The sequence below is a fragment of the Nicotiana tabacum genome, chromosome 22 (genome assembly GCF_000715075.1).
Source record: "Nicotiana tabacum cultivar K326 chromosome 22, ASM71507v2, whole genome shotgun sequence".
Lineage (NCBI taxonomy): Eukaryota > Viridiplantae > Streptophyta > Magnoliopsida > Solanales > Solanaceae > Nicotiana > Nicotiana tabacum.
In genome coordinates, this window is record NC_134101.1 from 151953735 (window position 1) to 151981486 (window position 27752).

The following is a 27752-nucleotide window of genomic DNA, read 5'->3' on the forward strand; positions in this document are numbered from 1 at the left end:
ACTCTTTGGCTTCAGCTTCAAACTCTTTGGCTTCAGCTTCAAGCTCTTTGGCGCTCTCGATCTCAACTCTAAGATCGAAACCACGAGCATGGATCTCCTCGAGAGTCTCCCTTCAAGAATGGCATTTAGCATACTCGGCACCAGTTTGCTCGAACCTGAGCAGCTTCAGCAACCTCCTTTGCTCGATCCTGAGCAACATCAATGTCGGTTCGGTAGGCGGCCACTATTGCATCAGCATTATCCTTGGCCGCTTCGATCTCCAATTTGGCCGCTGCAAGTTTTGTGGCCAGCTTCTTTCGATCGGAAGTTGCTAAACCCAACCGAGACTAGAACTCCTCAATTTTCTTGGCTTGCACCAAGGCATTTTCTTTCAAGCTTTGAAGTTGGTTCTCAGCCGAGGCCAGTTGAGCTCGGGCAGTTTTCTTCTATGAGGCCAAGCGATCCATTTTTTCCCTCCAGCCTTCGGCCTTGGTTTTTAGCGCATCAGCATCTTCACAGAGTTGCCTGATCACATCAAGCTTTTGTTGGACCAGCGGGTTCGAACAATTAGATACCACACCCGAATCAGCGCCACTAACTTCAAATATTCCTCTTACCTGCTCGACCAGTTCGGCATGATCTTTTTGAGCCGTTTCCATCTCAGCACGAAGGCCTTTAGCTTCCCCGTCCCTTTGCTCGCTGAGAAGCTTGAAGGCATATTTCTCCTAAGTCAACCCAATCTCGGGCTCAGAGCGGATCAGTTCCCCTCAGAATCGGAGGAAAGCCCCATGATGAAGCACCAAAGCCTGCAGAAATAGAAGGGAAAGTCATACAAAGGGAGAAAAATCTAAGTATGAAAATTGACAGGGAAATCAGGGATTACCCGGTTTAGAGCCTGTTGGGCTTCATTGAAAAGACAAGGCGTTCCCACCTCGTCCATCTGGGATCGGTCTTCTTCTATGACCAAACACTGGAGGTAGCTAGCCACCCCTACGGGCGTAGCATGAACTCGGGCATCGTTTGGGACCGTGATAATGATTGTTCGCTTGCACCCGAGATAGGCACTAAGGCTGAAAACTGATTGGTTAGTTTAAAACTCGAGGAATCCTAACTCGAACTCTTCTTCGGCACCTCCAAGCCACTCAGACAGGTGGTATCTTGTACCCCAACAAATAAACCACGGAAGAGATCCTCTTCGCTGTATAATCCTTCCCCGTGACAAGTCTTCGTGGACTGAGCATCGCGTATCACCGAATCGGAAACTAAAGGGAACAAGGGGTAATCCTCGATCTTTATTCCCCAAGTGGGTTCTTTGAGGCATTGCCTCCATCTTGGGGATCCTTGAGCCAGGTTTCTGCACCAACATCCAACACCTCTTCAATGGTCTATTTGCCCCAAGGTAAAATATCTTCGATTCCTTGTGGCTCGGGGGCTTGGGCCAAAGTCTCCTCATCGACCACATTGAGCCTAGGCTGAGCAGTATCGACTTCCACCAGTTTTGAAGCTTTTTGAATCTCGGTGCTAGCTCATGCACGGGCCACCAGCCCATAATCATCTTTATTCTCTTCTTCTTCACCCACTTCGGGCTCATCTATTAGCCAACGGACCGAGTCCATTGTTAGAGGGATGACATTTCCCTTACGGGTTCGCCTCTTTTTTAGGATTTTGCTCATACAACTTCGTGGAGCTCGGATCCCCTCTCCTTTTCTACTCTTTCTTCTACTTCGGAGCACATAGTTGGGTAAGGTATTCTTCATTGCCAGATGGGAGCCTCATTGGCACGTCCTTCCCGAGACCTACAAAAGAAGGACGAGTAAGATCGAGAAAAATTTGAACTGTGATCAAAATTATCGAGTTATACAAAAACTTACCGTGATTTCGGGCCTCCCATCGACCCTTCACCAAATCATTCCATGCATGCTCAGCGTGTGTCGACTTCGACACTAGGCCCCTAACCCAGTTCTCGAGCTGGGGAATCGCACTCGGCATCCAAGCAATGGCTACACCAAATAAAATGCCAATAAGAAATGATGAAAAAATATAGACAATAGCAGAAATTAAATGGAGTTATACTTACGTCTCATATTCCATTTCTCCGGAAATGGCATACTCTCAACTAGGATCAGGTCCAAGGTCTTCATTCGAACAAATCGACCCATCCAGCCCCGGTCCTTGTCCTCATCTATACTCAAGAAAGCTACCTCGGAGGCCCGACGTTGAAGCTTTATTAGTCCCTCTCGATAATGTCGGGGGCTATGTAAGCGCATGAGGTGGTCGAGAGTGAAGGGAAGCCCATCGACTTGGCTAACAAAGAAGCGGAGCAATATCACTATCCTCCAGGATGAGGGGTGAATTTGACCGAGGGTCACTTCGTACTTCTTGCATAAGTCTACAATGACCGGGTCCAAAGTACCCAATGTGAAAGGGTAAGTGTAAACACTTAGAAACCCCTCCACATGGGTAGTAATTGACTCCTCAGGCGAGGGCACCACCACGTGCTTGTCAACCCAGTTGCAGTCCTCTTTAACTTGGTTGAGAAGGTCACTAGTGATCGTGTATATGTACCTCAACATTGGCTTGCATCGACCCACAACTAAGGGGGTCTTTTCAACCTTGAAGTCGGAGTCAAGGACTCACCCTCCGGGAACGAATTCCTCAGGGCGTGGCTCCGCTGCTGGTTGCTCGCCGGCTGGCCGAGATGAGGAAGCATTTCTTTCTGCGGAAATATTTTAGAGATTTTTGCCATTTATTTTTGTAAGCAAGGGAGAACAGATATTGGGATATTTGGTGATTTGGGAAGAACAAACACAGAAACTCAAAAACCTGAAAATAGGAGGTTCTGAAGAAGGCAAGAAATATGAAGATTAGAATGAAAGAGATTGAAAGTAAAGTTTGGGCAAAAAAAGGAAGATACATTTATAGGTTGAAGATGACGGTTTAGAATCGGTAGTGGCCGACAACAACTGACAGGCATTTAATGCCTTGACATCCGAAGCGATGGGACGTTTCAGTGCCCACTTGTCGCTGACGTCATGATTGAGCTTGTCGCTTACGTCATGGCCCATCTAGATGGGATCGGGAAAGATCAAATCGTTTCTTGTGGTTAATCTCCAAAAAACGAGAGGACTATGTGTATATGGTTAAAATCGGGCTTGCCCTTTTTGTGAGATTGATCGAGGATGGAGCACGATAAGTCAGGATCGGCTTCGATTTATGACGGACCATAGCACGGGAATGGATTGCTAAGCTCATGAATCGAATATCGATCAAGATCAAGACCAGCCATGATCGAGACCGAAGCGGGATAGAGATTGAGCGAGATCAAAGAGAGCCAGCTAAGTCGACTAACAGAAAGCTGAGATATCCGTGATCGGGCAAGGATCGTGGCGGAAATCTCGGCACGTATCAAATCAAGACCAGTTATTTAGCCTATCATGGGATTTGCGTCTGTATTTAGAATTGTACCATAAATAGAATTCCTCTACTATATAAAGGGGGTTCTAATCATTTTGTAAGGATCATATTCACGCATAACAAAGCAATACATTATATTTTCTCTCTTAAGCTCTGTTGTTCAGTTCATACTCTCCATTAAGCATACTTAGCAGGTTCGAGAGCGGTCTGGTTCGAGGGCCATAATCGCTCATTATATTGGTTTGCTTTATTTTACAGTTAATTTCTAGCATTAATTCTCATATTTCTCAGTTTGTGCCAAGTGAAATCACATATCTTTAAAACCACTTATAAGTTTAATTGTTATCCAATTTTAAGGGTAAACATAATTCGTGACTTTTGTAAATAATCTATTTACTTACCAAAAAAACAAGGAAGGGTCCGTGAAATCCAAATCACTTTTCTTGTTTTATTTCTTTATGATCATAAAGTAGAATTTTTCTTGATGAAACTTTTCGACATATGCATATATAATAACGACTTGAATGGCCGCTTACAAAAATTATAGTGTATGCAAGATGACCCTAAACGAAGGGACCAAATCTAGGTCTAGTATATTGATTTGTCAATAAATAAAATCACAGCTGCAATAACCATTACACTAAGAGACTGCAGGCTTGAGGAAATATAATTAGATGGAATAGCGGCTGAAGTGCTGGTGTTTGGATTTTGAAGCACTGGTCTGATCCCCGCAGGAGTTGTGTTTGGAACTAATGATGATTTTGGTGGAGATGTCGTGGGTTTTTCAACATCAGCAGTAGCTTCAGGCCCTTCTATGGTTGGTGCTGCAACAGGTGGATCCACTTCTGTTGGTGCTGCCGATGCTTTAGCAACTGAAGGATAGAATTAAGTGGCTGCTTTTAGCATTGGAACTTTTATCACAACAAATTTGACATCGCATGTATAAAATATTTTCTTTTGTGCTCTATTTTCGCTAGGTTGTATGACTTTGTGTGTAATATAATTAAGTTGGTGTGGCATTACCTCGTGGACTACGAGGAGCAAGAGCGGGAGGAAAAGCAGCAGCATGCTGATGACGAGGAGGATGAGCAGGAGCATGACGGTGGTGAGGAGGAGGAGGAGGAGCAGGAGCAGGTGGTGGCGCAAACAAGGCCGGACCTACCAAGTTTATCATCGAACAACCAATTAATTAATTACCTAAATATGAAGTTAGCCCTGTTGATTGAAAGAGAATATGCGTTATCAATTGAGTAAAGAGATGGTTTGCTACAGTGATTCTACAATTCGCCCTCGTTTGGTGATAATAAAGTAATTTCAGGTATATCCAGCAGGTTGTCCAATTAATTACAGTTAGATAGTAATAACGTACTTTGAGACTGAGGCATAGTTGATAATAATAGGTTCATTGGCACAAATTAATTGACACAAATAAGATAAAGTTGCTGAATCAGTGAGTCTGATAAAGTTTCATGTTGCATGCATTGAAAGCTATAATACCTGGAGGTGGAAGCGGAACCCCTGAGGCTGCAAATTAAACAAAAAGAAATGAATTTAAAACTTTGGTCATAACACTAATACAAAAGAGAAATTCATGATGATGCTTAATAATAAATGAGTTTACCACTGCACTGGACTGGCACACCATTATTACATGCTTGAGGAAGTGAAAGTGCCAAAGTCCGAATAAATGGTATGGAAACAGGAACATTCCCAGTAACTATGAGACATACACAATCTATGCTATCACTCATTGATGATTTAAGTGAATTGCAGCAATCTTCAGTTGGTGAAGAGCCATTGCCACTGCTTCCAGTCAGGTAATTAAAACAAGGGGTGAAAGTACGAAATATTGAACTTGTACACGCCGTGTTTATTTGACCATTTAGCACCTTAAAAGCTGAAAAAATTAGAAGGGTTAGCAAAACAACATGTGCCGATACAGAAACATTCAAAATTTCCATCAGTATCAAATTTGATAAGTCTAAATTGATCTTATGATATGAATAGGTTAATTTCCAGATGTGGATGTGCATGCATATTTGCTAATGATTTATAGTTTACATTGTTTAAAAAACTTCTGTAGGAGGAGTATAAGGTAGATGTGAATTTTGTGGCTTGGAGTTAAACCGCTTTGACTCATAGTGTAAAGTTGGCATTACCACTTTTTGATCCAAGACTTTGGCTTAAAAAGATGCGTGTCCAAGTTAGGTAGGACAGTTATACTGCTTATAGCTAGATTTCCCAATCTGACTTTTCCAATCTAGAATATTATCATATTATTGAACATTTCATTAGTTTGCATAGCTCCAATATTTTTTAGGGACCAGGGATTTTCCTTTTCTTATTTTCCTGGTTTACAAAAATTTAGCGTCTCTGACAGAGATTTAAGTTGTATACATACACTAACCGTGTAATTAATTATTATATTATCAGTGCATTTTATTGCGATTATATGAAATTATTACTCTATTTTCAAGTTACCATATTCAAATTGATATAAAAAATTATTTATTGTTGTAGGTCAATTTAATCCAATAGCATAAAAAATAAATACAGTACAGGTGCACGGTACTTAAACTCATACTATTGAAAAAGGCATCAAATTTAGGCGTTATGTCGAGAGGACTCAATCGAGATCACGTAACCCAATTAACTACTTAGGTTAACACTTGTCAAGATTACGGACAAAGTCTTGATCTGATCTATTTTTTATTGAAGGTTTAGTTATGAAATTAAGCATTTTTCCTCACACATTTTTAAAGTTATTCATTAGTTTGAGTTGGCCAACCAAAGCTACCTATATTTTCTTGTTGTTTTGCGCTAAGACTTTGGGTATTTAAACCATAGCCCTTTTTCTCCTTCATCACTCAAAGCAGCCAAATTCTCAACCAACTCAAACTCCTCTGCTCTTTTCTGAACTTCCTTGCAGTTAGCCTTAAAGGAAATGGCATCCAAAGTCATGAATATAATGGCTCTAGTCATAGTATTGGTGGCCTTGTTTTGGAATGAAGCTGCAGCTCAATCAAATTGCATGACTACACTTGTTGGATTGGCCCCATGTATGAATTATGTTACTGGAAATTCATCAACTCCAACCTCATCTTGCTGCACAGCACTATCCGGTGTTGTCCAATCCAATCCTCAATGCCTTTGCTCTTTGCTTAATGGTGGTGGTTCTGGTCTTGGTGTTGCCATAAATCAAACTCTTGCTCTAGCTTTACCTGGTGCTTGCAATGTACAAACTCCTCCAGTTAGCCAGTGCAATGGTAAATTTGCATTCCTAAATCTTTTATGCTAATTGCACAACATAACACGCTTACCTCATTTACCTTGAATTTCTACACGCGTTACTAATTGCGCTTAAATTAGCTATTAACTCTTGTTAATTTTTAGGTGACCTAATTGTGCAATTTTATTTTTTTTTAACTGTGAGTCTGTGCCTGACTTTTATGCGTTTGAAAAAACAGCAGCCAATGGACCAAGTGGTTCAGTCCCAGCTGCAAGTTCCCCTTCAGGTTCCCCTGCCCCAACTGGTACATCGGATGAAACACCTGATCAAACCCCATCAACTCCATCAGGATCAGGTATTTCAAGTTCAAGTATTCTATAATTCGTACACTAGCAGAATAAAAAAGGGCAAAAACAGACAAATTCGTTGTTCTCTCTATTTATCTGATCCTAGAAGCTCCATTAAATTAAAAGTGGAAGGCTAATATTATTTTTTGCAGGTTCAACAGGATCTAAGACAAATACCTCACCAAATGGATCCTCAAATGCTGGAAGCAACATGAAAATTTCTTTCAGTTTAATGGGGTTCTTACTCTTCATTGCATCAACTGCTTTGGCTTTCCCTGGATTTTGAAGGAGCTTCGCAGTTACTCTTATGTCACTTCCTTGCTATTCAAACACTGTTACAGAGAAACCCTTTTTCTTGGTCTGGTGTGATTGGTTGTAACTTAGCTATTTATTGTTTCTTTTTTGTTTGTTCGGAGAGCTCGTTGTACCATCATTTGTTTTGAATATAATAATCATCTTTGTGAATTGTGATCAGTTGTAAACGGGTCCTGTTCTGTATCTCTATGTCCTGTTTTTTCTTTTTCATAATTTGTTGTATGAGGGCGAAAGCATCAAATTTTACGGTATGAATTTAAAAGGATGCCTGCAAAGTAAAATATAGGCAGAATGGCCTCTTGGCCAATGGTCTGTATTTGACCATTTAAACACTTCTACTTGAGAAAATAGCTACTAACAAATATAATTGACCGTTGACTATGTTTATGTAGCAATACTAGTTGATGTGGCCAGCTGCGTGTTAATCACGAGTATAAAACACGTGAATACAATAAAAGATAAAAGATAAATAATTAATAATAAAAAAGAAAAAAGAAAAACACCTTTTCTTTACTCATGTTCGCCCCTCCCCCTCCTTAATTGTCGGCCCCCTATATCCCCACTTCCCCTCCCCCTCCTTAATAGTCGGCCTCCCCTCCCCCAACCCTCACCACCCCCTCCTCCATTTCTTTTCGTCTTCCTTTCCCCTCTCTTCCCTCTTATTCCAAATTAAGTCCATAATCAAATTTTGATAAATTACACTCCAAAGCCCCATATTCAACTACCGTATCTAACTATTCTTCAATTTTTAACTATCAATCACACTTCAAAGCCCATATTAGAGAAAAGTTCACATCCATTATCATAAAAAGATACCCATCGGATCAAGAAAGATGAAAGAAACGGAGTCCGTTTTTTGTACTATGAATGGGTAAAGAAAATTGAAAAGCAAATAGTGTCTGTTGCTTTTTGGTTTGTTGAAATTATTTGATAATTTGTTGGAAAGAATCGGGTCTGATTTTGATCATGGTAAAAGATATCCGTTGCTTCCTGATTTTTCTCTCTCATTTTTGGACGTGGTGATTTTTGTCTCTGAGTATTGGTGATTTTTTTCTCTATGATTTTTGCTGATAAAAGTCGAACCTGAAGATTTTGCAGATGCATCTGTCACGACCCTAAACCCAGACCCGGTCGTGATGGCGCCTCTCGTGAAGACAAGGCCAGCCAACACAACACCCAATTCATTTTAAACAATTAAAATAGCACAATTTAAGTCATTAACATGATTAAATCCCAAAAGAAATAGTGAAACAGTATAACTTGCGGAACAAACACAGCCCGACATCGGGGTGTCACCAGTAATGAGCATCTAAACATGTGTCTAAGAGTCTGAAAGAGTTTATACAGTCTATTACAGATCTAGAAAACGGAAAGTAAGATAGGAGGGAGAAACACAGAGCTGCGAATGCCGAGTAGCTACCTAGTGGACTCTGAATGGCCTGCTCGGAGTAATTAACCCTCACTGGCGGGACCTGAAGCTCCTGAATCTGCACACATGGTGCAGGGAGTAAAGTGAATACTCCAACTCAGCGAGTAATAACAATAAATGAAGACTAAGCGATAAGAAATCACGTAAACACAACAACATGATATAAAGAGGTAGTGTAAAACCAATAAAATGTAATTAAACAGGGAAATCTTATAAAAATACCTTAGTTCAGTATAAGCTTCTTTAAAACACATTTTTAACAGTTAAACAAGTAAATGAAAAGCAGCTAGAAAAGGTAAACACATAAAATCCGCCCCTCAGGCACAATGTCAACAGAATCAGCCCCTCGGGCAATAACATGGAACAACATCAGCCCCTCGGGCTATATCACATATCACACTGGGTACCCGCGCTCACTAGGAGGTGTACAGATCCGGGGGGGCCCTTACGGCCCAAGCGCAATATCAAGCCATATCGTGGCATAATCAAATAGGCTCTCGGCCCCATATCAAGCCACCTTGTGGCGTACAACTCAGGCCCTCGGCCTCATAATCATAATCAGTACAACACAATTGCGGCATGCAGACCGATCCCATAATAGTCCTCACGACACAGGCCCTCGGCCCTACTCAGTCAAAAATCTCTAAAAGTCACTCGGGCATAGTAAAATATGATGCTCGGCCCAAAATATCATTTAAAGTGTTAAAACAGAGTAAACATGGCAGAGTTATGAAAACTGTACAATATAGCATGACTGGGTATAGATATAAAAATAAAAACGGTGAGGAAATAGCAGGAAAATCCCCTAAGGGTCCAAAACAGTTGGCACAAGGCTCAAATATGGCATTCAGCCCAAAACATGATGATAACAAACAGTTTTCAATCAAATACGCGATAAAACAGTCATTCGGGATGGACTAAGTCTCAATCCCCAACGGTGCACGACCCCACGCTCGTCATCTAGCGTGTGCGTCACCTCAATATAGCAAATGATGTGAAATCTGGGGTTTCATACCCTCGGGACAATATTTACAATCATTACTCACCTCTATCCTCTATCCGGTCCAAACTCTAGCCCGCGATGTCTTTGCCTCTCGAATCGGCCTCCGGATGCTCCAAATCTAACAAAATTCAGTGCAAAACCATCAAAATATGCTAAGAAAACAAAGCCCACTCAAAAGTAATTAAATTACGACACAAATCCCGAAATTGGCCAAACCCGACCCCCGGGCCCACGTCTCGGATTCCAATAAAAATTACATCAATAGACTCCTTATTACTCCCCGAGTTCATTCATCTCAAGAGCACCAAAATCCAACTACAAATGATCCCTCAAATCCCTAATTTTAGGTCTCCAATTACAAGCCCTAGTTCTTCACTATTTAGGCTTAAATTTAACAATTTTCATGATTAATTAGGTAGAAATCACAATAGGATTGATTATTAAGTCCATAAATCTTACCTCCAAGTGTTCCCGCTTGATTCTCTCTTCAATCCCCTTCAAAAAGCTTCAAAATCGCCCAAAATGGAGGAACATAGGTTCAAAATCGCGGAAATGGGTCTTTTAAACATTCTGACCAGACATTCCAATCCTTCTTCGCGAACACGGTCAAAGCCTCGCATTTGCGAAGCACAACCTGACACTGACCACATTTTCCTTCTTCGCGAACGCGAGGGCCCACTCGCGAACACGAAGGCCAACTGGTCTGCAACATACACAACAGTTTTCTGCAATTTTCTACAACTTGAAATGATCCGTTTAACAACCTGAAACTCACCCGAGGCCCTCGGGACCTTAACCAAACATGCCAACCTATCCCATAATATCATTCAAATTTGTTTCAACCTTCGTAACACTCAAAACAATAACAAAACACCAAATTTGCATCGGATTCAAGCCTAAGAAACTCTAAAACCTTTCAAATTTCGCTTTTGATCAAAAAGTCTACCAAACCACGTCCGAATAACCTGAAATTTTGCACACACATCCCAAATGACATAACGGACCTACTGCAACTTCCGGAATTCCATTCCGACCCCTGTATCAAAATCTCACCTATCGACCGGGAAACGCCAAAATTTCAATTTCGCTAATTCACGCCTAAATCTACTCCGGACCTACAAAACACATTCCGATAAGGCTCCCAAGTCCCAAATCACCTCCCGAAGCTATCTGAACTATCAGAACTCACATCCGAGCCCTTTAACACATAGGTCAACATCTTGTTGACTTTTCCAACTTAAGCTTACTCAAAAGAGACTAAGTGTCTCAAACCTTACCAAAACCTCTCCGAACCCGATCCAACCAACCCGATAACACAAAATACAGTTGAATAAGGCAATAAGAAGCATAAATGGAGAAACAGAGCGTAACTCATGAAACGACCGGCCGGCTCGTTATAGGATCTTGTTTTGTAGGTGAGAAGATGATAAAAACAATGGAAGTGAGAGGTATTAGGTGGGAGAGAAGAAAAACAATCGCTGGATATATATATGACCGTTAAAATCTAAAAAATCCAGGTTGATTCCCAATTCTGGAAGGTGTTTCCCGGTGGGTTCCGATGGAGTGGAAGGGATGTGTGCAGAAAAAATTAATTTGACAAAAAAAAAAGTTGAGCCTTCTATATACAGGTGTCAACAAAATGTGAATAATTGGAAGATGTGGCTATAAAAATATTAAATTAAATACATGTCAGCAACAATTGAACAACACGCACCGTCACAAGTGTTTATTAGTAGTCAACTCAAGTAGAGGTGTTGAAATGGAAAATCCAAGAATTCATATATCGGTCTGCAAACTGATGCAAGTTTAAGTGGCCACGAGGCCATTTCGAAACTCTATAGAATAGTCATTGTCACACCTCCTTTTTCCGACCCCGCGAAGGGCGTAGGAGTTTTTTTTTTTCAATTAAAGGACAATCGAAACGGGATTTATTTATTTATTTCAGAGTCGCCACTTGGGAGATTTAGGGTGTCCCAAGTCACCAATTTTAATCCCGAATTGAGGAAAAGAATGACTCCATATTACAGTCTGCGTACCAGAAATCCGGAAGGAATTCTGTTAACCCGGGAGAAGGTGTTAGGCATTCCCGAGTTCCGTGGTTCTAGCACGGTAGCTCAATTGTCATATTTAACTTATTTATCTGATTTTAATACAATTATGAACCGATGTGCCAATCTTAACTTTTTACCACTTTATTATTATAATTATTATTATTATTTTAAAAAAAAAATTGTGAACATCGTTTAAAACATGTCTTTGGATTACGTCACATGAAATGCACCCGCAATCCGGAACACATTTTTATTCAATGTTTTAGGATTTAGATTTGGGTCGCATGAAATGCGCATCCGAGTTTAAGAAGGTAAAATTAATTAAATCGCGCCTAAAGAGTCTAGCGCGTCATTATCTTTGGGGAAGGAAGTGAAATTCACTAAACAATCCATCCCAAATTCTAAGTAATTTTTTTTAAAATAATTAAATAAATAAATGAGATTGGAGAATCCTGTAAATTTTTGTATTATTTACATCTATTTATTTTTAGCGAAATCCTTCCTTATTTTAAGAATATCCTTTAATGACTACCTTTTTATTATTACTAAGTTTGTCTATAAATATAAAATCAATATCTACATTCTTGAAAATAACATATTAAATAGAAGAGAAAAACAAATATTAACAGAAAGTAATAAAAATTATAATCATAAGTACAACATGGAATAAAATAAAATAAAAAATAAAAAAAAACTAATTATCTCATAGTTGGATTAAAATTCAAATTGTTAGTAAGACTTAAGCTTATTGAAACTAATTATTTACAAATACTGAAAATTGAAAGAAAAAATAAACTTGATTACTAAACCATATTTCTAAAAAATTAAAACAATTTAACCTTAACTAACTTTGTTTTAATTCACATCATGTCCTAATACTTGATTCGCAAACTAATTCATGTTTTAACTGAAATTAACTACATGATTCCGATTAACTTATCATTGACGAAAAACCTTATGAATAAGGAACTTAGTCAATTTTTGCCAAACTGATTCAATAACGCCATTTTTACGTTATTTCTTCTATTTTTATTATTAAACAGTTTTAATTAATAATCAGGCTTAAATATATTTCCTAATAATCTGGTTAAGGCGTTTTTTAATATGTCGCTATAATATGCCTAGTTATGCCAAATGACAGTGATTTACAGAATAATAATACATGAATAACCTAAATACAATACAAAAAAAATTAAACGAAATTTAAAAATTTAACACTCCATTCTTCATTTCAGCTTACAAAATGCCAAAATTACAGTTGTGTACCTGATATTGTCAATATAAGAAGAAGAAAGTCAGCAACGTAATACGTAACACAGCAACATCAACAATAACCAGCAATAACCAGTCAACGAAAATCTCAGTGGCAGATTTGAAAAATTCAAAATAAAATCCAGGAATGCCGAAAATAACGGACAGAAACCAAGGGAAATTTTCAGATTTTTGAAAGGCTAGTTAATCTTCAACCCTTAATTTCTACACCTGTATACCAGAATATTTATCAGGTGTGTACTACTTTCTCTTCTAATTTTCAACTTTTTTTTATTTTTTCTTTGTATGTTTTTCTTTTTTTGAGAGTTTCAATGTTTTTTCGGAATAAATGTTCAGCGCTTTTTTTTTTCTAATCTCTCTTTTTTTCTCTGTCTGTGTCCTCTCTATCTGATTTCAAGACTTCTCTTTTATAACTCATCCCATAAATCTTTCAATTAATTAAAATCAATACTTTTTCTCTACCCAACCCATTATCTTCTCACTCATCCCCATTACATTAAATAAACATATCACACCACTCCATTATATTATGTCCCCAATGCTTTATTTAAAATAACACAAGATTCCCCCATTATATTTTGTCTTGTCCCCCCTTTATATTAAACAATTATATCACAACCCACCCCATTTCATTTTGTCTCCCATGCTTCAAATAAACAATTACAAAATGTACAATTCCTAAACTACCCCTCATGACCTTACTGAAATTACCAAATTACCCCTGAACGTACTACAAATTACCAAACTACTCATCAGCTATAACACATCAATTAATCAAACTTAACCAAAATATAGGCAATATGGTTAATTTCTAAAAATGTTCAAACAACAAATTTCATGAACATGATTTCTTCAACATTTCAATAACAAATCACATGAACATGATTTCAACCACAAATCATATGAACACAAATTGAACAACCAAGAACAACTAAAATTTGATTGAACAATATTTTTAGCAACAACAAACCTATTTTCGGATTTAACAACAACAACAAACAAGTATATTTAGATTTCTAACTTCAATCATATTGAACTTAAAATCAATTCTAACAACATTACAACAAACAATTCCTATATTAAACTTAAACAAGATTATGAGACAAATTCAAGAAATAATCATAAATGATAAACAAAAAATCAAACTATACAAATTTCGGATTCAAGATCAACCAAACAAAGTATGAACATGAATGAAAATATTCAATAACAATAACAAACAAACTTTGTTCAAACTTCGAATTAAACTTAAACAAAACAAATAAACACATTCAAATTACTAATCTTCAACTAATCAATTAAATCCAACCAAAATTATAACAAAGATATATGATCCAAAATTAAGAAGCAAAACATAACTTCACATTAAATTACTAAATAAAAAAACGAACTTCAAACAAAGATGAACATGAATTAAACAATGTTAACAATTTCTGAAAATACGTTTAACACATGAAACAAATTGAAGAAACAATTAATTTAAAACTTCAATTTGAATAACAAACATTAAACTAACAATTCCTTTTTTTTTACAAAAAATGAATAAAATTAGAATGAAATAAACATGAAAAACAACTAATTAATTTCCCATTTAAATCTGAAAATTAAATTATCAAAACACATGAAGCAAACTAAAAATTAATTCAAACGATAAACATGAACAAAACAAGGATCGAACATTTATCGATTTTTATTTCGAGAAATATAAAACGAAATATGGACAAAATAAAACTCAAAACCAACTAACCGGAGATGAATCAACGATAAACTCCCCTTCCTCTTGAACTCGAAACAACACACCACAGACTCAAACGAAAACCAAACGAATCCTTGATGAAAAGGAAGGAGATGATGCACCATTAGAAGCAGAAACGAAGCCGCAGCAGCTGGTCGACGCAGCTGGAAGGAGGAAGAGAAGCAGCAGTGATATGGCTGAAGAAGAAGCAGCGTGAAGCAGCAGATGTGTCGAGAAAAGGGTGCAGCAACAGTAAAGTAAACGACGCGACACGACGAGGAAGATGAAGTCGCGTTGGTGGTTTTTGAGGTCGTTCATGGTTTCTGAGGTTGTTCATGGGAGGGCAGCTTGGAGACGACGTGTATGTGTGCAGTGAGGAGGATGGAAGGGAAGCCATTGATGCTAGGGAGAAACTTGGAGAAGAAGAAGCAAAAGTGGGGGGGGGGGGATGACTTAGGTCTTTTTAGGGTTTTTTCTTCCTTTTTTTTATTTTATTTTGTTTGTAAAATAATAGGGGTGTTGGGTTATGGACTGGGTCGACCCAGTTCGAAATGGACTGGGTCGTAGGGAAGGTTGGGCCATTTTTTGGGCCTATGGCTTGAAATCGAAGAAGAGGCTCAATTCCGACTTTCTTTATATTTTCGCTCTCTTTCTTCTTTTATTTCTCTAAAACTAAATTATAAAAATACTTAAACTATTATTAAGAATTAAATTAAGTTATAAAAGCGCAAATTAACTCCCAATAACAATTAACGCACAATTAAGTAATAATTAAGCATAAAATTGTATATTTGGACATTAAATGCTAAAAATGTAAACGATGCCTATTTTTGTAATTTTTATTTTTTTGTAAAACAAATTTAATTACTAACAATTTTAGAATTAAATCCTACATGCGAAAGGCGACATATTTTGTATTTTTTATTAATTTAGCAAATAAACATGCACAAACAAATACAAATAATTATTCAAAATGTCACAAAATATCACAAAAATGGCACACCAAGAAAAATTATTTTATTTTTGAATTTTTTGGGAGTAATTCTCATATAGGGCAAAAATCACGTGCTTACAGCTGCCCCTCTTTGCCCGAAGACACGAAGGGTTTTCGTGCAAAGATAAAGCGAGCGATTTTTGCCCATCCGAGTACTCCGTTGAAGCATTTTTTGAAAAAGATTTGACCGAACCTTTGCTTCAAAGGTTTCCTACATATCCTGGGCCAAACAGGAATCAGGTCAATGTAGTTCGGGAAATTTTGGTAGCTGGGACTACCGTGGGACTGAATTGTTACTGTTGTTGCATGCTATTACCACTGCTTACCGATCTCCTTGTTACACCATGTTTTAAAAGAAAACAAGAAGCTAGGCTAGAGTACAATTTGTTTTTGTTGCCTTGTTTCCTTGTCTGCTTGTATTTCTTCCGGTGCTTTTCTTCTTTTGACACATGTACTTGTGTTTGTACTGTGACCTCTTGTTGCAACCTTCTGTTTCCCAGTGTCGGGGAATTTTATTGTCTCCTGCTGGGGATTCCTATTGTAACCCTCTGTTTTATTGTCCTCTGACTTGATCTTGAAATGTATGCCTCTTGTTCTATGGGCGGGCTCCCAACTTCAACACTTGAAATTAAAGACTGAATGTATGCCTCTGTTATCTGGGCGGGCTCTCAACTTCAACTCTTGAAATGTAAAGACTGAAATGTATGCCTTTGTTCTATGGGCGGGCTCCCAACTTCAACAATTGAAATGAAAAGACTGAAATGCATGTCTCTTTTATCTGGGCGGGCTCCCAACTTCAATACTTGAAATGAAAAGACTGAAATGTATTCCTCTGTTATCTGGGCGGGCTCCCAACTTCAATGCTTGAAATGAAAAGACTGAATGTATTCCTCTGTTATCTGGGCGGGCTCCCAACTTCAATGCTTAAAATGAAAAGACTGAATGTATTCCTCTGTTATCTGGGCAGGCTCCCAACTTCAATGCTTGAAATGAAAAGACTGAAATGTATTCCTCTGTTATCTGGGCGGGCTCCCAACTTCAATGCTTGAAATGAAAAGACTGAAATGTATTCCTCTGTTATCTGGGCGGGCTCCCAACTTCAATGCTTGAAATGAAAAGACTGAAATGTATTCCTCTGTTATCTGGGCGGGCTCCCAACTTCAATGCTTGAAAAGTATGTCTCTGTTCTCCAGGCGGACTCCTGACTTTTAAAATTTAAGTTGTATGTCTCCGTTCTTCAGGCGGACTCCTGATGTCAAACTTGAAAAATACGTCTCTGTTCTCCAGGCGGACTCCTGACAACTTGCATTTATCCTGATTAGTGCTTGTTTTTCCCTCCTGGAGAATTCTTCTTCAACAACTAACTTTTCTTCCCCTACTCAATCAAAGAAAATTTTGTCAGTTTAAAACGGTGGTTAGTTGATGGCATTCTTGCTGAAAAATCCTTCCACTGCCCTGCTTTGTGTTGACTAATTTCCACGCACTGACCCTAAACCGCTTGACTTTCTGGCCAACTTTTAAATTCCCAACCTCTGGCGACCTAAATGTTTTACACCTCTGCTGTTATTTCACTTTTCTGACCTTTTTGTTTGAGCTTTCGCTTTTCCCACAACATTTCCCAATCATTTCACCAACGAAACTTCCGTTAATTCCCTGTATTCCACTTGGCATCAAGTTGTTTTTGACATGCTCTGACCACGTTGTGCTTTACAATTCTAGAAGCTGGTAGTGAACTTTGAAGTCCTTTCTGCTTGCATTGAACAAAACTGGCACTGAAACATCTCAGCTAGATAAAACCCTCAAAAGAAAATGAAATGCAATGATTTTTGAGTTAAGGATAAGAAGAATCCAAAACCAGATGACTGTTTGAAAAGAGAAGGAAAAGAAACTTATCTGAGCGAGACAACTAGTACCAATGATCAAGACATGCATTTTGTATTAATCAGCCCAATCTATCCAACCAAACAACTCTCAATTGTCGTACCTCATTGCCCAGAACTTTCATCACTTGTTTGATTTATCCAGACCTTAACCTTGTTTCCCTGCGGTACCGCGAAACAGTTTCTATCAACAGACTTTTCTCAGTTTTCCATTTCTTATCTCACCTTCGCCTTGAGGTGCCCGTAAAGGTTTTCACCAACACGACTCTCTCATTTATTTTTCTCTCAGCTCCCGTCGCCTTACGGTGCCCGTGAGGGTTTTCACCCATAAGACTCTCTCATTTATTTTTGTTCTTCTTGCTCGAACCAGAGTGTTGCCCCTGTCGTGGGTTATTCCTACCTGTTCATCTTGGCATTTCTCAAAACTGATCATAAGGTCTTTCTTTGGACCGTAATGTAGGCTTTTGGATTGAGTTAGAAAGAAAAGTATAAAAGGCTCAAAACAATTCAAATGGGTTCAAATTACAACTTTCGGAATCCAACTTTCATAACAATCACCACATCTGCCCCAGTTTCTTGCTTGGGGATTTTTGGATTTCTATTTGGTATGACTGAACCTCGGATTAAGGCTGCCTACGTACCCTTTCGGGATCAAGTCAAACGTAGTTCACTTGGCGAGACTACGTTGTTATGTTTCTCTTCTTTCCTTTTTTTTCACTTTTCTTTCTTTTCTTTTTCTTCTTTTCTTTTTCTTTTTTTTTTTTGTTCGGCACTTGTGTTCTCTGATAATGCTGCTGATTCCGAATGAGGTGTATGAAAAATAAGTAAGGCTCGAAGGGGATAACAAGGGATATGAGTGTTTGGATAGAAGAACAAAATGCCTTCATCATTTCAATCTTTAAGATATGCCAAATATGAATAGATACATTCAGAAAATAAAGAAATCATACATAATATCTCTTGACCGCATCGGAATTGATTGTCATTTGTACACATTTTCCTTCCGCATCTGTCAAATACAATGCTCCATTAGACAACACTCTGGTTACCACAAATGGTCCCTGCCAGTTTGGGGCAAGATCCGCCTCAGTACTAATTGCCCGACTTCAAATTTCCTTGGACGTACCTTTTTGTTGTATGCTCTTGCCATTCTTCGTTGGTACAGTTGGCCATGACACACTGATGCCAATCTTTTCTCATCGATCAAACTCAACTGCTTAAGACGGCTTTTCACCCATTCATCATCATCGATCTCAGCCTCTGCAATGATTCGCAGAGATGGGATTTCCACTTCTGCGGGTATTACTACCTCGGTACCATATACCAATGAGTAAGGAGTCGCCCCTACCGAGGTACGCATGGTGGTGCGATATCCTAACAATGCAAAAGGCAATTTCTCGTGCCATTGTCTAGATCCTTCAACCATCTTCCGGAGTATTTTCTTTATAATCTTATTGGCCGCTTAAACCACACCATTTGCCTTGGGACGGTACGGAGTAGAGTGCCTGTGAGCAATCTTAAACTGCTCACATGTCTCCTTCATCAAATGACTATTAAGATTAGCCCCATTATCTGTGATGATTACCTTTGGGATCCCAAACCGACATATGATATTTGCATGCACGAAGTCAACTACAGCCTTCTTGGTCACAGACTTGAATGTTTTCGCTTCCACCCATTTGGTAAAATAATCTATAGCTACCAAGATAAACCTGTGCCCATTTGACGCTGTTGGATCAATTGGCCCAATAACATCCATGCCCCATGTGACAAAAGGCCATGGCGCGGACATCGCATGTAATTCTGATGGTGGAGCATGAATCAAATCTCCATGTATTTGGCATTGATGACACTTACGCACAAAACTGATACAATCTCGCTCCATCGTGAGCCAATAATAACCTGCTCGGAGAATCTTCTTTGCTAGAACATACCCACTCATATGCGGTTCGCAAACTCCGGAATGCACCTCAGTCATGATAGTTGTGGCCTGCCGTGCATCTATACATCTCAACAAACCGAGCTCTGGTGTTCTTTTGTACAGTACTCCTCCACTAAGGAAAAACCCACTTGCCAACCGTCGAATTGTTCTTTTCTGATCACCGGTGGCCTGCGTTGGATACACTCCCGCTTTGATGTACTCTTTGATATCATGGAACCACGACTCTCCATCGATTTCCTCTTCTATCACATTGCAGTAAGCATGCTGATCACGGACTTGAATTTGCAATGGATCAACATAGGTCTTATCTGGATGGTGCAACATTGACGCTAAAGTAGCCAAAGCGTCAGCAACCTCATTATGAATCCTTGGAATGTGTCTGAATTCTATGGCCTGAAAACGCTGGCAAAGCTCATGTAGACACTGTCGATACGGTATAAGCTTCAAGTCCCGTGTTTCCCATTCCCCTTGAATCTGGTGTACCAGTAAGTCCGAGTCACCCATGACCAAGACTTCCCGTACACCCATATCCACAGCTAATCTCAATCCCAATATACACGCCTCATATTCTGCCATGTTGTTTGTACAGTAGAAACGAAGCCGAGCTGTAACGGGGTAATGCTGACCTGTTTCCGAAATAAGTACTGCTCCTATTCCCACACCCTTCATATTTGCAGCCCTATCAAAGAAAAGTTTCCATCCCGACTTCTCAGCTTGTTCTAATTCTTCAATGTGCATTATCTCTTCATCAGGGAAATAAGTTTTCAAAGGCTCATAATCTTCATCAACGGGGTTCTCAGCCAAGTGATCGGCTAATTCCTGTGCTTTCATGGCAGTTCATGTCACATAGACAATGTCGAACTCTGTAAGTAAGATCTTCCACTTTGCAAGCCTTCCTGTGGGCATGGGTTTCTGGAAAATATACTTCAACGGGTCCAAGCGAGATATAAGGTAAGTGGTGTAAGATGACAAGTAATGTTTCAATTTCTGTGCCACCCAAGTTAGGGCACAACATGTCCTTTCCAGATGAGTATACTTGACCTCGTAAGATGTGAACTTCTTACTGAGATAGTAGATAGCCTGCTCCTTTCTGCCCGTAACATTATGTTGCCCCAGTACACAGCCGAATGAACTGTCCATAACTGTCAGATACAGAATCAAAGGCCTTTTTGGTTCTGGTGGGACCAACACAAGTGGGTTTGGCAAATACCCCTTTATCTTATCAAAAGCCTCCTGGCATTCATCAGTCCATTTGACCGCGGCATCTTTCTTTAACAATTTTAAAATTGGTTCACACGTTGCCGTGAGCTGAGCAATGAACCTGCTGATATAGTTCAGTCTTCCCAACAAACTCATCACCTCGGTTTTGTTTCTTGGAGGTGGCAATTCCTGAATAGCTTTGATCTTTGACGGGTCTAATTCAATACCTCTCCGGCTAACTATAAATCCCAACAACTTCCCAGATGGCACCCCGAAAGCACATTTCGCAGGATTGAGCTTAAGATTGTACCTGAGAAGCCTTTGAAAGAATTTTCTCAAATCTCTGACATGGTCAGATTGCTGTCTAGACTTAACGATCACATCATCCACGTATACCTCAATTTCTTTATGTATCATATCATGGAAGATAGTTGTCATGGCCCTCATATAAGTTGCCCCAGCATTTTTCAAACCAAACGGCATGACCCGATAATAATACGTTCCCCACGGCGTGATGAATGCCGTCTTTTCTGCATCTTCCTTATCCATTAGAATCTGATGATAACCCGCATAACAATCCATAAAAGAGCCAATATCATGTTTGGCACAATTGTCGATCAGTATATGGATGTTGGGCAGTGGGAAATTATCTTTTGGGCTTGCTTTGTTAAGGTCTCGATAATCGACGCACACCCTGGTCTTGCCATCTTTCTTTGGCACAGGCACGACATTGGCTAACCAAGTGGGGTACCGTGTAACCTGAATGACCCTTGCCTCAAATTGCTTGGTGATCTCTTCTTTGATCTTCACACTTATGTCTGTTTTGAACTTTCTCAACTTCTGCTTGACAGGGAGGAGTGCTGGATCAATGGGCAATTTATGAACCACCAAATCGGTGCTTAGACCCGGCATATCATCATATGACCATGCAAAAACGTCTTTGTACTCATGCAATACTTTAATTATCTCCTCCTTGAGTTGTGGCTCCAAATGAACACTTATTTTAGTTTCCCGTACATTGTCTTGGTCCCCTAGATTAACTGCTTCTGTGTCATTTAGGTTAGGTTTGGGTTTTTCTTCAAAGTGACTTAATTCTTTACTAATTTCCTCATAAGCTTCATCATTATTACAATCCATCCCATCATCACACTCGATCTCTTGTATTATTACTTCTGAACTAGATTGGCTTTTAAAACTGGGCCGAAGATTCCTCATGCATGTCATGTCATTGATATCAGCATAAAAAGAACACGACTCCCTCCGAACTGGAAGAGGAGTAGCTTCCCAATTGTTGATGTTAGCATGTGGTCCGATGTACTGTATGTCTGCTCTGCTTGACCCTTCCCCGGCCTCAACCATGTTTACTTCAGCAAATACTTTCTCAAACACCTTATCCAAATTCCCATCCGCCTCAATTAACGAACCTGACATCTTTGCTAATGATTGTTTCTTAATACTCGGTCTGACGAAGGACCTGGACAATCGAGGAATTGGTTTAGGGAGCACCCAAGCTTTCTTCTTCAATTTACGGGCCTTTCTGACATCTGCTGCTGTTGGTTTGAACCCTAACCCGAAGGTGTCCAGATTTTTGGGCAAAGACACAGGTTGAGTAATGCCTTGCAGTTCAACCCCCAAACCCTTCCCGGGCACGAACCCGTTATTCAACATTTCTTGACACTACCATGACGGTCGTAGCTGACACCCTGGGACATGGCATGCTTTTACCCTCAAGCAACCTGCTCACCGGAACCGTGTCGAGGATCTGATACACCCATGGCCCCTTATCATCTTCGGTCTCTATAAAGGGTACAATGGCATCATTCACGGCGCATGTGGGATCTTCCCCATGTAACACAATTTCTTGTCTGTCCCACTCGAATTTGATCATTTGGTGTAGTGTGGAGGGCACGGCTTTTGCCGCATGAATCCACGGTCGACCCAACAAAAGATTATAGGATACTGCAGCATCCAACACCTGAAATTCCATCGTGAACTCGACTGGGCCAATAGTCAATTCGAGTACAATATCCCCTACTGTGTTTGTTCCCCCTCCATCGAACCCTCGAACACAAATGCTATTTTTGCGGATTCTATCCTCATCAATCTTTAACTTGTTCAATGTGGATAACGTGCAAATATTAGCGCTCGACCCGTTATCGATTAGTGCCCGAGTAACCATTGAACCTTCACATTTGACCGTCAAATAGAGAGCCTTGTTGTGTTCTGTGCCTTCCATAGGCAATTCATCATCAGAAAATGCTATCCTGTTCACTTCAAAGATCTTGTTGGCAATTGTCTCTAAATGGTTTACTGAGATTTTGTCAGGCACATGAGCCTCATTCAATATCTTCATTAAAGCTCGACAATGCTTATCAGAGTGAATTAATACTGACAACAACGAGATTTGGGCCGGTGTTTTTCTCAGTTGCTCAACAATGGAATAATCTTGTCCTTTCATCTTTTTCAGAAACTCTTCTGCTTCCTCTTCCGTTACAGCTTTTTTAACTGGCACTGGATTGTCTTTAGCGCCCTTAGCTTTTCTCAACTCTTCAGGGGCGAAACAACGTCCTGACCGGGTCAGTCCCTGTGCTTCACAACTTTCTTCCTCGATTTCCTTTCCTTTGTATGTCACCACTACTTTGTCATATTTCCAGGGTACGGCTTTGCTATCAACCATGGGTAACTGGACTACCGGTTTTATGACAACCGGCTCTACATAGACTCCCTTCACAACCACCACGGGCGTGGATACTGACCTTGGTACCACTATCTTGACTGGCTCCTGCTTTTTCTCGGCCACAAACGGTCCCTTTCCCATTACTAGCACTGGCTTGTCTTCTACTGCTTTTAACTGAACCACTGGCCTTGCACTCACTGTCTTTTCTTTGGTTTCCGTAGAACGAATCACCATAACCACCTGCGAAGGTTTCTTAGGCTCTGCCCCCTTATGTATCAGTTCGATCATGTTGGCCTCATAATGCACTTGGTAACGGATTTTGATTGATGTTCGGGGCCTCTGGAGCCTGTACCTCAATACGGCGATTATCAATGAGCTCTTGGATTGAGTTTTTCAACTTCCAACATTTTTCAGTATCGTGCCCCGGCATCCTTGAGCAATACTCGCAGCTAACAGAGTGGTCCAGGTTTCTGGGAAGAGGATTTGGTGCTTTGGATTCAACTAGGGTCAGCATCCCCAACTGTTTCAATCTGTGGAAAAGAGAAGTGTAAGATTCTCCCAGCGGAGTAAATGTATTTTTGTTTGGGGCCTTCTTATTTCTAAAAGCTTGGTTTGGGCGGAAGCTGGTTCCTGGTCTGTTAGCCCTGGGAGGTGGATAGGTGTTTTGTGGGTGTGGCTGTGTATTTTGGGGACTTGGTGTACGCCATTGCGAGTGCACTGGGGGTTGAGTGTAGGTCTGGGCGTGGTGAATAGAAAATTGTGGTTCTGGTGGTGGATAATAGTGTTGCGGTGGACCATATGGGGTATATTGATAGTTTGGGTGATGGGGTCTGGGTTGGTTGTAGTAGAGTGGACGGTTATTGTGCTTGGACCAAACATTAGCTTCAACTGCAGCAACTTCTTCTTTCTTCTTCTTCCCCAGCACACCACCAGTACCGCTTTGGATGGCCTGAGTGGTTACTTTCAACGCCGAGTAGCTCAAGATCTTGTTAGATTTCAATCCTTCTTCAATCATGGCTCCCATCTTTACCACTTCATTAAACGACTTCCCGACAGATGTCACTAGATGACCAAAATAGGTAGGTTCCAATGTTTGCAAGAAGTAATCTACCATCTCACTCTCCCGCATAGGAGGATCAACCCTTGCAGCTTGTTCCCTCCAGCGGAAACCAAACTCTCTAAAACTTTCCCCAGGCTTCTTTTCTAGTTTCAACAATGACAGACGATCAGGGACTATTTCGAGGTTATATTGAAAATGGACGATGAATGCCTGGGCCAAATCATCCCATGTATACCATCGGCCGGGGTCTTGCCTCGTGTACCATTCTAGCGCTGACCCGCTCAGGCTTTGCCCGAAATATGCTATCAACAACTCATCTTTTCCCCCAGCCCCTCTCATTTTTCTACAGAAACCACGCATATGGGCTACTGGGTCACCGTGCCCCTCATATAAGTCAAACTTCGGCATTTTAAACCCCGCAGGCAACTGTACATCAGAAAAAGGGCACAAATCTTTGTATGCGACACTAACTTGGTTTCCTAAACCATGCATGTTCCTGAAGGATTGCTCCAGGCTTTTGACTTTATGAATCACCTCCTCTTTTTCTGCATTCTTAACTGGTTTATCAACTTCTCCCGGGATTTCAAAATGGGGAGAGGAGGTATATGGCTCAGGCGCTTTGAAAGTGGGTTCGGGAGGGTAATATTGGGTGTCGTGAGCTTGGAATAGCGGCTCACTGGATGATCTATGTAGTGGAGCTGGGGGAGGTGCCACAAATACGGGAACATTTGGTGGAGGAGGGTTTTGAGTGGGTGGTGGAGCTTGGGAATCATAAGCCTCTCTTCCCTGATAATAGTGATGGCTTGGGAAACTTGTTGAAGGACCGGGAGAGGGGTATTCCGGCGTGTGTACTGGTTGGAGGGTAGGAGTAACGGGTAGTTCTTGCCCCTTCTGGGCTCTAGCTAAGGCTATCTGCATTTCATTCATTTCTAGCCTCATTTTTTCCATTTTCTCCAGGGCTTCCTTCAGCATCTGATTGGCCGTTTTTTCTGATTCAACGCTGTTGTCTGACCTAGTCATGCTTTCTGGTATAGGACCTTTTGATCTTGTTTGATAATGGTACGGTGCCAGTACGCTCTAACAACTAACTGATATCGATTGGAAAAACAACAAACTTGTCAGTGTTAGAGTCTTAACAGATATTGTAATTGCACGTTAGGGGGATGCAATGCTCCTAGGCAGTTAATCATTTCTAACATGCTTTTGCTCTGACCGCATGCATCATCCCGGCTTATTTTTGCTCTGACAAATATATATTCTTTTTTTTTTTTAATTACGGTCGAATCCTATAGAGATTGCCTACGTATCGTGACCCCGCATGAATCAGACCAAGCGTAGTTCGTGCAGATAAATGTAAAAATAAGGATGGAAATAAAATGCTCAACTTTCATTAATAAACAGACTCTTACAAAAAATACAGACTTCATATATATATATATATATATTTTTTATTTTATTTTTTGAAAAAAACATATGGGTAGACAACAGACTCGAAAAACAAACAAGTGCAAGATTGAACTAGGGATACATTAAAGCTTTGAATTTTGGTGCCCGCGAGGCATCATTCGGCCTTTCCGCGGGCTTGGGGGCCAGGCTTCTTTGCAAGCTTTTTAGTTCCTCCATGATCTGATGGAAATAACCCATGATTGAGGCAAAAAGGATATCACGAGGCATCTCTTCACATGTTAGGCACTTCGTGGTGATATAGTGCCCTATATCATTGATCCTACCCCTGATTCTATCCCTCTCTATGCACAGCTGTTCTATCCGTTGATTCTTTAGTCCCAATATTCGAGTATTGTCAATGAGATGCTCTTGGAACCTCTCCATTTGTTCTTCCATCTGGGCTATCGACTCATAGCAGTGTTCTCTATCTGTTCTAGCATCCTGGGCTTGTTTGAGGACCCGATTATTGAGAATGGAGTTTATCTCTCTCAATGTCGCAACACTCATTTCGTAGTCCCTTTTCACTTGCCATAGGTTCTCTCTCCGTGATGTTGTAACTGTGGCCCACCTGACCAGCATTCTTGTTATACAAGCCTGGGATCTCTCCAAGTCTTCTCGGCTTTGGCTGACTTGATTTCTCAATTCCGCTATCAACCTTTCATCAGAGCGACATTTCTGTCGGTCGCTATCACTCTTACAGACTTGGCGAATTCGGGCTTTCAGTGCCTGGTTTTCTTTGGCTAATTTGTTCTTCTCACCCTGCTCCGAGGCTACTTGAACGTTGTTTTCAAATATAAGCCTTTCAATTTGTCGCTTCAGCTTCCCGATTTCAACCCGGTAGCCTTCCTCTCTCACTAACCAGCCCCACTGTTCCTGCGAATCATCCGTAAATTGTTGGACGTGAGCTCTTTTAGCAGGCCTCTGACGAATCTGGAACCTTTTCCCGAACCAAACATCGTATTTTGGGTCTACCTCACCCTTAGCCAGCTCTCGAACCATAGTCTTGGGTTCAAGGAATCTACATTCGTGCCACAGCTTTCTAATTTTTCCTTCGGGGAACACGACTCCTGGACTCAACTCAATGGCGTGCTTGCTTAGATCCTCATCAGTGGGAATTACCTGAAATCTTCCTAGTTGGCGCAGTACCCGATGAGGAGCATATGGCTGGATGCTACGAAGTCCCATCAAAAGAACATGACATTCCTCGGCCGCCATGTATATTACCTCAGTATCATTCAACCACCCAAATGCCCATTCAACTTGGTCGGCTGTTGTTGACCTCAATTGTGCAAGCCATGCTTCGACGCCTTCGGGAAATATGACGCCTGTCATTCGTTTCTCAAAGTCGCTAATGCAGTTTCTCTCAGTCAACCCGTGGTTCATGTATCCCACTCGGTGATGGAGGTGTTCTTGCATCCACAGCTGGAGTAACAGATTGCATCCCTGAAAGAATTGCCTCCTTCTCGGCATATAGTTAAAGCTCGGTAGATTTCGGACAAAATCAAAGGAACCACAGTATTGTCGGTTCTTTTGATTGCAACATTGGCCATCCCTACAAGGCCTATCTCTATTTTTTTATCTTTGCGGGTACAGACCACAACTCCCAGAAATGTTGTGATAAATGCCAAAGTACGTCTTGCTTCCCACTTGATTCTGTTCCCAGTGTGAATTAATCCGAGGTTTGATTCTTCCAAACCCTGAGGAATTCCGTACCGTTGATACAAGAATTGGAGAGTACAACATCCCTTCGACAAATCATCATTCTGCACCTTCCGACTA

At 40.4% G+C, this 27752-nt stretch overlaps 2 protein-coding genes across 3 annotated transcripts; one reads left to right on the top strand and one right to left on the bottom strand.

Moving 5' to 3' along the window:
- Window positions 1–3816: 3816 nt before the first annotated feature.
- On the bottom strand, window positions 3817–5411 carry LOC107830959 (uncharacterized). The gene is made up of 4 exons (XM_016658657.1): window positions 5015–5411; window positions 4891–4917; window positions 4417–4551; window positions 3817–4265 (listed from the first exon to the last, which is right to left on the bottom strand). Exons 1-4 carry the CDS (start codon window positions 5352–5354, stop codon window positions 3982–3984), a joined length of 786 nt encoding a protein of 261 aa, XP_016514143.1. The 5' UTR covers window positions 5355–5411; the 3' UTR covers window positions 3817–3981.
- Window positions 5412–6248: 837 nt separating this feature from the next.
- LOC107830960 (non-specific lipid transfer protein GPI-anchored 15) lies at window positions 6249–7434 on the top strand. 2 transcript variants are annotated; one of them, XM_016658658.2, is made up of 3 exons: window positions 6249–6659; window positions 6861–6977; window positions 7122–7434. In XM_016658658.2, the coding sequence occupies exons 1-3, from the start codon at window positions 6338–6340 to the stop codon at window positions 7253–7255; spliced, it is 573 nt and encodes a 190-aa protein (XP_016514144.1). In that variant the 5' UTR covers window positions 6249–6337; the 3' UTR covers window positions 7256–7434. The 2 variants fall into 2 exon arrangements, with proteins under 2 accessions (XP_016514144.1, XP_016514145.1); XM_016658659.2 differs by having other exon boundaries at window positions 6864–6977.
- Window positions 7435–27752: the final 20318 nt, after the last annotated feature.

Bases quoted from the DNA above. Each gene is read 5' to 3' on its own strand.
- LOC107830959 (XM_016658657.1), bottom strand. From the start codon at position 5,354: ATGGAAATTTTGAATGTTTCTGTATCGGCACATGTTGTTTTGCTAACC. The intron at 4,552-4,890 runs GTATTATAGCTT...TAAACTTGGTAG, and splicing joins GGTTCCGCTTCCACCTCCAG to GTCCGGCCTTGTTTGCGCCA. The intron at 4,266-4,416 runs GTAATGCCACAC...TCTATCCTTCAG, and splicing joins TGCTCCTCGTAGTCCACGAG to TTGCTAAAGCATCGGCAGCA.
- LOC107830960 (XM_016658658.2), top strand. From the start codon at position 6,338: ATGGCATCCAAAGTCATGAATATAATGGCTCTAGTCATAGTATTGGTG. The intron at 6,660-6,860 runs GTAAATTTGCAT...TTGAAAAAACAG, and splicing joins TCCAGTTAGCCAGTGCAATG to CAGCCAATGGACCAAGTGGT. The intron at 6,978-7,121 runs GTATTTCAAGTT...TATTTTTTGCAG, and splicing joins ATCAACTCCATCAGGATCAG to GTTCAACAGGATCTAAGACA.